At 49.0% G+C, this 10345-nt stretch overlaps 1 protein-coding gene across 2 annotated transcripts in view; it reads left to right on the top strand.

Moving 5' to 3' along the window:
- LOC118569805 (core histone macro-H2A.2) overlaps positions 1-10290 on the top strand; it is a 56760-nt gene extending 46470 nt beyond the window's left edge. The window contains exons 8-9 of one of the 2 annotated variants that reach the window (XM_036168058.1): positions 6443-6617; positions 9440-10290. In XM_036168058.1, coding sequence (XP_036023951.1) covers positions 6443-6617; positions 9440-9605 — 341 coding nt within the window. In that variant the 3' untranslated portion in view covers positions 9606-10290. The remainder of the gene's footprint in view (positions 1-6442; positions 6618-9439) is intronic. The other variant, XM_036168059.1, reaches the window with a different exon arrangement.
- Positions 10291-10345: the final 55 nt, after the last annotated feature.

The raw sequence follows: 10345 nt of genomic DNA, 5'->3' as shown, positions 1-10345 counted from the left end.
GAGGATGAAGTGTGTCACTGTCGGCCACATGCTCAACAGCACGCCCAGATGTCCCAGCTCAGCTCATCTTCTGGTCAAGCTTGTACGCCAGAGCCCACCATATGTCTGCCTGCAGTGCCACATGTCCTTGCCATGATACTAATGAACTTGACTAGTCATCCGATCATATGTGAAGCCAATGCTGCCCAATTAATGCTTTTCCTTTACATAAAGCAGTGGCCTAGGACAGTTTATCGGTTGTTCTCTTCCACAGCAACAGAAACCCTAACTGAGACCAACAGAACCAAGACCGAGGACACATGGACAGCACAGAACTAGAGGAGGCAGAGACAGCGCCTTAGTGCAATTGCTTCTTGGATCTATTTGAGCAGCACGTGTACGGCCTCATCACGTCTCAACCAATGACTTCTAGGCGACTGCCCTTTGGAAATGGCTTTGGGAATGGTCATGAACACGGACCAGAGGTTGAACACTCTCTCTCCCTCCCAGGACTATTGCGGAGTTAGATGTTTTGCCGATGCCTGATCCACAAGGATACACATGAACAAAACACACTTTTACACCCCAATAGTCCCTTTATGTGTAAAGTGCCATTACATATATGCAGTACTACGCGCTATTAGATATACTTTCTACATGACAATGTTTGCAGCAAGCCAGTCTGCCAGAAACTACTTCCAGAAACTTATCTTAGTCATCCTTGATCCAAAATAGGCCAGTCCTAAGCTAACACTAACTTACATTCCTGTCCCCGTGGCTTGTGTCTTGTTAGTGTGGAACATTCACATACGAAATTACTAGTTCATACAGTGGCCCGTCCTTGGTGTCTGGTGTCTTGCACCTTGAGTGTCACTGTATTTTTTCATTATCTCGATGTTGTATGTAGAGTTAGTTCATCCCCTCTCCTGTGTGCTTGTGTGTTGTGTAGTGTGTGTTGTGTGTGTGTGTGTGGAATCTGAGTTCATTTCGTTTAGTCCTAAGCATCCTCCACTATCAATTCTCCACTGTTTGACAGAGACTGCAAAATAACCCTGCGCTGAATAATCAAGACTTGTGGACTAGGCGGGACACAAAGATTGTGATTTCGGGGGTGACTCTCCACGAGGTCTATCATCAACAGTTTCAGCCCCACTAGGCCTGCCATGGCTTCAATTTTCTGCGAGCTTAGAGGTGAAGCCGAGATAGGCCAGGGCCAGTCTGGGCCAGAGGCTCAGAGTGCGATACCATAGACACACTGTGCTTGACCAAGCTGCAAATATTGGAGCACATACAGACTCATGCTTCACAATATGTGCACTGTGGCATGTCCACCATACGGCGTTTACTAACACATGCGTCGTCCTTACACCGGCCACACCACCAAGCCCAATAGTGATGAGGCCCCGGGTCTCTCCGGGATTCGCCCGAGTTATCTGGCAAAAGGACGAACAATAAAAAGCCCAGAACTATCAAACGTCCCATCTCATGCTTGGCGACAGCTAAATGAGCATGGAGCTTCCAGCGCAGTTTGAGAACCTCCACTCTGGCTTCCCCTGGCCAAGAGCGAACTCCTCAAGGGTTCCGAAGCCAGCGACTCCCTCCGCCAGAGGGAGTGCTTCACGTCTGGTAATCGCTGGCCAGTCCCAAGGTGAGCACAACCACAATGATAGACATACTTATGCAGATCGAAAAACTACTGTACGACACTATAAAAAACCAAAAACAACAAAAACCCTCTCACCACAGCCGTTGTCAACCACGAGCAGTTGTCGTTGGGTCGGCAGAGACGCTGCGCCGTTCTATAGAACAGAAGAGAGCAGAGAAGTCTTCACCTGCGGCCTGCGTTACCACCATCTTGGGTTCAACAGCTGTTACATAAGTGGTAGAAATGGTCCCCCTCCCACCAATAAGGGTCCTAATATATCTGAACCACTGGATCCAGCAGGGCATCAGTTAACTTTGGGAAGGGCTATGGGCACCCTCTTCTGGCGACGCGTGGAGAGCCTACACTTAGGAGGACAGTGTTAGCGATTAGACCAGCCACCAATAGAACCTAAGGGATAACTACTAGGCCTCGCAGAGGCGTTGACCGTTATTTCACGTTCGTTCTTTTCTGGATCCATCTGTGTAATCCAGCCACCTCATTAGAGTCATGACTGTGGAACGGTACGCCAGGCCAAAGGCCAAGTATTTCTTCTGCCCAGGACATTATTGCCTCAGTCTGTGGCCAAAATTAAATCCCTTTGTCCTCTAATGTAGGCCTTCTTTGAGTCAGGATCCTGGCCACAGTCGACCAGCTTCTCCTCCGTCCTCGTATGGCTCAGACAGAGGTTCATGCAGTCCAGCCTGTTGACGAGAGCTCTTTACCTGGGTCATGGATAGGGAACGTGGTGGTACTGAGGAGGATCCGCAGAAAGTGCTCTCCAGGCCGAGTGCAAAAAACATCGCCCGCAAGAGACAGCTACTGACGATGCGTGGTACTCTGAAGAGACCAGAATTTCGATGAGAGGCGTGTATGCAATGACCGAACGGTACAAAATAGGTTCGTAGCTAAAACGAGAGTCTTCCAGCAAAGCACCTCGAGAGCGCGTGAGAAATAGTAGACATACAAGAGCGATCTCAGACCTCACAATCAGATCTCTCCCAGACAGGATCCCTCTCTCTCTCACGCGCGCACACGGATGGCGACGTTACCATGCACGACACGTTAATATATGACGCATACGATCATGGCACCTATTCGATCTGCATACAGCGTCTATAACATACATCCTCTTAAATATACACTAAAATAATAGCACATAATTGTTTGTCGATCATCGCTCTCGTTTTTTTTCGAGACAGAGTTTCCTTTGCCTTCGGAGCTTGCCTGGCTTTTCTTCCTGGGACTCAACTTGGGTAAGTCCCGGCTCGGCTCCAGTACGACACCTTCCACAGCAGAACTCCGGCCTCGCGCACTCGTGCCATCTCTGCAGTCGCTGGGATTATGACGGATTGTGCCACCAACGCCCCGGCAATAAAACATATCTGTAAAATTAAAAAAAGAGTTCTCAGCAGGAACTTTTCATCAGAGTTAAACGCAGAGCTCTGGTTTGACAAACTGTATGGGCCGACTATACACGATAGTGTAAATCATGTCTCAGAACCTGGCCCAATCACACGGCCAGGCAAGGGGTATTCAGAAGTCAAGAGGAACTCATGGAAACCGCCTGGCCCGATGTCGAGTGGAGTAGGTCGGACGGGTTCATTTCTGTAAGGAGGGAAGTTGGAGCTTGATGCCGATTAGCCTCTGGCAAGTGATCCAGAGAGTTCTTCACCAAGTAGGGCTTTAATAAAGGCTAAAATTCCTAGCCCCTTGGGCACCTTCTTCACAGACTGGACAAGTACCTGAGCTACCTCCATGTTAGTATTTCCATACCTGGACATATGATGTACTGGGTCAAGAACAAAACGTTTCATAAACCATTGGCCAAAATTCTTTTTACTCAGCTTGACTGCCACACAACAGTGCGTTCTTGTCAGACACCATAATTAAAACAGTGCGTGTCATGTTCTACATACGTGTGAACCACAGACACAGCTAACCAAGACCTATGATCCTCCCCCACCCGCCCTCAAAAAATAACCAGAATAAGAAAATTAGATTTTTCGCAAACAGGCTGCCTACTTGAGAGTCAACATAAGGTGAGGTAGGCAAGAGCCGACCTTGGCCTCTCACCGAGAAGCGGCTCAGCGAAAGTCTGCATCCTATCGACTTTCTATGGACATATAGCTTGGATGGAATTGCTCTCTAAACTGCCTTTTCTGTGTGTGAGAAGACAGCACAGCCAAGACAAGTCAGAGAAGGAGTTTATTGGGGGCCTATGGTTTCAGAGGGTGAGTCTGTGGCCATCATGACAGGGAACATGGCTGCAGGCAGACATGCATGGTGCTAGAGCAGTAGCTAAGAGTTTACGCCTTGATCCACAGGCAGGAGGCAGAGAGAAAGCTAACTAAGAACAGCATGGACTTCTGAAATTTCAAAGTCTGGGCCAGTGATGCACCGCTCCCCGACAAGGCCACGCCTCCTAATCCTTCCCAAACAGTTCCACCAACTGGAGGCCGAGCTCATTCAAATGCATGAGCCTATGGGGGCGATTCTCATTCAAACCAACACAGATGGGATGAGGGCGAAAAAATGCCTAGGAAATATGAGCTATAGGCCAGTGCTTCAGAAGACAGGCAGCCTGGGACTGCTTAAATCCTCACAGAGGCTCCTGGGACCTGACCTCAGCAGACGAAGGACATGCATTTTATTGTTGTTGTTATTGTTGTTGGGTTTTGTTGTTGTTGTTGTTTTTCAAGACAGGGTTTCTCCATGTAGCTTTGGTGCCTGTCCTGGATCTCGCTCTGTAGACCAGGCTTGGCCTCGAACTCACAGAGATCTGCCTGGCTCTGCCTCCCCGGTGCTAGGATTCAAGGCGTGCACCACTGCCGCCCGGCTGAAAGTCATGCATTTTATTTCTGGAAGAGCTTAGGTCCCCTACAGGCTGACAGCAGTCATGAGACAAAGTTACAAATGTGAAAACATTTCCCTCTTAGAATTGATAAAAGGACCAATAACAGTCCAGGCCCTAACACAGCTGCCCTTGCCAGACCCTGGTGGGAGCCCATGTGACTCCATGCATGCCCTCCAAGCCGGACCAGTCCATGCTGAGCCTCCGACCCTTGAGCTGTGTTGTGGGTGTCAGTGTGGCCCTGAATCAAGAGATTTATAGCCAATGAGAGGCCCAGGGTCACATAAGGCATCTCTTATCCAGGCTGCCCAGTTGCGTGGTGGAGGCTCAGAAAAGAACTGGGGGCTGAAGGACACAACCAAGCCTGGGCACAGAGGAGCCCGCCCCCTCTGATGACTGATGGCCACAGGGACTTCCCTCAAAGTCCTCAATAGCCGTGGCTCTTACTGATGGGGACCATGTTTAGGGGGATAAAAAGTCCGTGTAAACAAAAGAGAGACAGAAGGAGCGTGGTAGTTTGTAACTGGCCCTGCATAAGCTCATGGGGAGTGGCACTATTAGGAGGTGTGGCTTTGTTGGAGAAAGGGTGACCTTGTTGAAGGAAGTGTGTCCCTGTGGGGGTGGGCTTTGAGATTTCATAGATGCTCAAGCCATGCCCAGTGTCTCAGACCACTTCCTGTTGCCTGAGGGATCAAGATGTAGCTCCTTCTCCACTCTCAGCTCCTTCTCCAGCACCATGTCTGCCTGCATGCTGCCATGCTCCCTACCATGATGATGATGGACTCAACCTCTGAAACTGTAAGCCACCGATTAAATGTTGTCCTTAAGAGTTGCTGTGGTCATGGTGTCTCTCCATAGCAATAGACGCCCTAACGAAGACAGGGAGGGAAGGAAGGAAGAAAGGGGCTGGAGAGGTGGCTCAGAGGTTAAGAGCACAGGCTGCTCTTGCAGAGGACTCAGGTTCAGTTTCCAGCACCCACATGTCAGCTCACAACTGTCTGTCACTCCAGGTCCAGGAGATTGGCCGCCATCTTCTGGCTACTAAAGCAGTGCATGCAGGTGGTGCAGACATAGATATAGGTAAAACATCCCTACGCATAAAATAAAATAATTTTTTAAAAAAGAAAAAGGAAGGAGGGCCTAGAGAGATGGCTCAGCAGTTAAGAGCCCTGGCTGCTCTTCCAGAAGACATCGGTTCAGTTCCCAGCATCCACATGGTGGCTCACAACCACATTTAACTTCAGTCCCAGGGAGGTTGCCCTTTTCTCATCTCCTTGGGCACTGCATACGTACAGTACACAGAGACGCATGCAGGCAAAATACCCATACCTATAAAAACATTCTTTTTCATTAAACCTTGCCAGGTGGTGTGGTGCGCACCTTTAATCCCAGCACTTGGGTGGGCAGAGGCAGGCAGATCTCTGAGTTCCAGGACAGACAGAGCTGTTACACAGAGAAACCCTGTCTTGAAAAACTGAAAAGAAAAAGAAAAAGCCAGGTGCTGTGGCACATACCACACACCTTTAATCCTGACGTCATGCCAAGTGTAACCAGTGTGGCAACCCTGACCGTCCATCTCCAGTGTCCTTAATTGTAGTCACAAAGTGCCCTTGGCCATGTCAGTGAACAGTTAAGAACCCAGGGATTTGGACTTTCGGAGGTGGCTGTTGCTCAGTCTCCCACAGCACCAGATGTGACTTTGATATGTTCCTGTCACTAGGATCCACTGAGGTGGTTCCTGACCTGGAGCCCGTTGGCAAATCGCCAATAGTGATAAACTGTCACATCAACAGCCAAACTGTTTCTGACCAGAGCTTGGCTTCCTGCCAGACTCCACACACGGTGGCAGGGATGTGTCTGGCTACCTACACTTTCACTTCCGAATCCTCCAGAGTCTCACAGGGTCGCCTCAGCTTAACCTGAGACTCAAGAAATAATCTACCGCCTTTCTCTCTCCTGTGTCCCAGCTGCCGTCAGCCAATCCAGTGGACTCGCAGCCAAATTTGTCATCCACTGTCACATCCCCCAGTGGGGCTCTGACAAATGTGAAGAACAGCTGGAAGAGACCATCAAGAACTGCCTGTCCGCAGCCGAGGACAAGAAGCTGAAATCAGTAGCCTTCCCGCCTTTCCCCAGCGGCAGGTAGGACACAATTGATGTTCCCGGCCTTTCTGTTGGGAACCAGCTACTCACCAACATGTCCACGTTCCATCGGCCCCTTCTAGAAGACACACCCAAGGTCTTGCCAGCACAGCTAGCAGGTTGAGTAGGCCACAGAGTAAGAAACCCAGTTTCCTACCTTCTAAACAGACAAGCCCCTGGCCTGGGGTGGCAGGCTGGGGCCAGCTTTCCCGCCTTGTTGATAACACTGCCCAGAACAGAAAGACACCATGGGTAAGGCCAAGTAGCATTTTAGTTTTGTGTATGCTTGTGGGTGTACACGTATGTCCTAGGTTTACAGGTGTGTGTGGAGACCAGTGTCACTAATATTCTGTTGCTGTGATAAAACATTCTGTCCTGAAGTAACTTAGGGGAGCAAAGGGTTTATTTGGCTTATACTTCCAGGTCACAGCCCCTAATTGAAATAAGTCCAGAAGGAATTAAAAGCAGGGGTTTAATAAGGAAACCTTGGGCAAAGGCTGCTTGCTGCCTCACACCCTGGCTCAGAGCTTTTTAATACAACCCAAGACCACCTGCCCAAAGAATGGTGTTGCCCACAGTGGGCTGGGCCCTTCCCTATCAATCATCAATCAAGACAGCCCCTCCCAGGCCAGTCTGATCTGGGAAATTCCTCACCTGCAGTTTCTCCTCTCTGATGACCATCTTGTTTTTGTTTTGAGAAAGGGCCTTATTATGTCATTGTGGCTAACCTGGAAATCACTATGTAAGTTAGGCTAGTCTTAAACTCGGAGAGATCTGCCTGCCTCTGCCCACTGAGTGCTGAGATTAAAGGTGTGCACCACCACACTCTACCACCTTGGGTTTTGGTTGCTGTTGGTTTGGTTTGGGGATTGTTGTTTGTTTGTTTGTTTGAGATTGAGTCTGACCTGGAGGTGGTGGCCCATGTCTTTAGTCCCAGCACTAGGGAAGCAGAGGCAGGCAGATCTCTGAGTTTGAGGCCAGCCTGGCCTATGGAACAAGTTCCAGGACAGCCAGAGCTGCACAGAGAAACTGTTTCAAAAAAACCAATACAAAAAAAGAGGAGAAAAAGATAAGAGTCTCACTATGTAACCTTGACTGGCCTGGAACTCATTATGTAGATCAGGCTAGCCTTGAACTCACAGAGATCTTCCTGCCTGTGCCTCTCCAGAAAGGTGTGTGCTGCCTTTTCCTTTCTTTCTTTCTTTCTTGCTTGCTTGCTTGTTTGCTTGCTTGCTTGCTTGCTTGCTTTTTTGCTTTCTTGCTTTCTTGCTTTTGCTTTTGCTTTTTGTTGTGTGTGTGAAAGTGTCTCATTGGTTTTTAGATAACTGATCGGTTAGGCTGACTGGCCAGCAAGTCTCAGGGACCCACCTGTCTTCACTTCCCCAGCATTGGGGTTACCGACATTATCAACGTGCCTAGCCTTGTTATATCTATTCTAAGAAACTCGGGTCTCCATGCTTGTATGGCAAGCACTTTCCCGCTGAGCCATCCCCACATCATACCCCATGTTTGTTTCTAAACGCTTGTTATGTTGAGAACCCACATCCTCACCCTTGGTCCTTGCTTAGAACACAAGATCAGAAAACCCTAGGTTCACAGGCCTTGCTAATGTACGTGTGGTCTGTGAACCACCAGCAGCAGCCCCTGGTTATAGATCTGGCCCCTGGGCCGCACCCCAGACCTGCTTCATTGAGAACGTTCTGGTGGGCAGCAGAGGAGGAGGCTGAGGCTTTGATAACTGTACTCAGAGCAGTGGAAGGTTCTCACTGCAGCTTGGAAAGCTGAGGACAAACTAATGAGTAACTATGGGATGTATTCTCCATGATCAGACCATGTTCCATGCAGAGGCACTCAAGAGAATTCAGGAAGTAGGCATATCCTTGACTCTTGGACCTACCCCCGGGTGTCTTGGCTGACCCCAAATAGCCATGGTGACTGTGTCCCTAGGAGCTGGTGAACAGCACTTACCAGTGACTCCCTAGTGGTTGGGGTCCTCGGGGAACTTTCACCAACCCTGCCTGCCCAAATTAGCTGAAATCACAGTTCGTGTGAGTAAATGAAAGACTAAGAGTCCATGGATTCAGCGTTTGCTTTGTTTATGGGGGCGGGGTATTGAACCAATCCTCCTGCCTCTACCTCCCAAATGCTGATATTTCAGACATACGCCACCATGCCTGCTTTCTGCAGTGCTGGGGACCTAACCCAGCATGTTAGGCACAAACACTGACCAACTGAGCCCCAGCCCCAGCAAGTTTGAAAGGCCCTTGTCAGATAATCTGGCTAGCATGTAAACTGGTTTGAAGGAGCTAACAAAAAAAAAAAGCTTGCATTTTGAAGATATGGTCTTATAAATGTGGAATCAGTAGACTTTACAAAGTCAAAGTTCCTTGAGCCAGCTGACACAGATTCAAATCTGGGACATCCTTTATGTACCAGGTCTGTGACCTTGGCTGGTATGTAGCAGGGACATCTCCACCTACCCACATCTTCCTCGTGACTAGTGGCAGAGAAGGTGATTTGTGGAGTGGCCCTGTGCCTGGTGAGTCCCACACTGTACAAACAAGGGTCAACGGCCAGAATCAGAACTATTAGCCGGGTGTGGTGGCACATGCACTCTGGAAGGCAGAAGTAGGCAGATCTCTGAGTTCATGGCCAGCCTGGTCTGCACAGTGAATTCCAGGCTAGCCAGGGCTCCAGGGTGAGACCCCCGTCAAAACAAAAACAAAAAGAAACCCATGTCCCTCTTCCCAGACTCAGAGAGAATTACAGCGGTGGGTACAGGGACCCAAAATGACATGGACTCTTCTTTTGTTCGGGCACAGAAACTGCTTTCCCAAACAGACAGCCGCCCAGGTGACTCTCAAGGCCATCTCTGCGCACTTCGATGACTCGAGCGCGTCCTCGCTGAAGAACGTATACTTTCTGCTTTTCGACAGCGAGAGCATCGGCATCTACGTACAGGAGATGGCCAAGCTGGACACCAAGTAGCTCTCCAGCGGGGACAGAGGAGGACCAGTGTCACGTCACAAGAGCGGGGGTTTTATTTTTTCAAAGGATTGAGGAAGGGTGACATGGCATGGGAGCAGAGGGCGGCGGAGAGGATAGCAGAGGCCATGGGAACGGGTCCTGCCTGCCTGGGGAAGGGGCCCAGCGCATTTTATATTCTCTTTACAAAGGGCCTCTCCCGAAATTAACCAGGTCTCCACCAGGGGTTTCTTTCCATGTGTTTTCTTCCTGTTGTTTTAGAACTTTTTTTAAAAAAACAAACAAACATAAAAATAGACCTTGTTTAGATTTATAGCACTGACTTTTACTCTCTCTCTCTCTCTCTCTCTCTCTCTCTCTCTCTCACACACACACACACACACACACACACACACACACAAGTCTTTTCTAAAGGTCTTAAGACTTTGGTTCCTCCTTTTTCCAAGTGACGAGGGTGAGACGGCCACTTGGGTGTATTGGTTGTCTCCCTCAGTGAAGAGAAGATGGGAAAGACGTTCTAGGGTGCTTTTCTCTTCTGTTATAAGGTCCCCTCCCTGACCCCTAAAATATTTGTAACTACACCTAAAAGGATTTTTGCCTCGGGATCTTTCTTTGTTCAGTTTTGTTTTTTAAAGAAAAAGAAAAAGGAAAGGAAAAAAAAAAAATAAAAGGTCCAGTGTCTTTCTTATAACATAACCATTTATTACCATAGTTCCTCCTCTTGGGAAACTGTGTCTCCACAG

This window comes from Onychomys torridus, chromosome 18 (assembly GCF_903995425.1).
Source record: "Onychomys torridus chromosome 18, mOncTor1.1, whole genome shotgun sequence".
NCBI lineage: Eukaryota > Metazoa > Chordata > Mammalia > Rodentia > Cricetidae > Onychomys > Onychomys torridus.
Note: the sequence above shows the minus strand (reverse complement) of the source record. Positions and strands in the feature narration are given on the sequence as shown.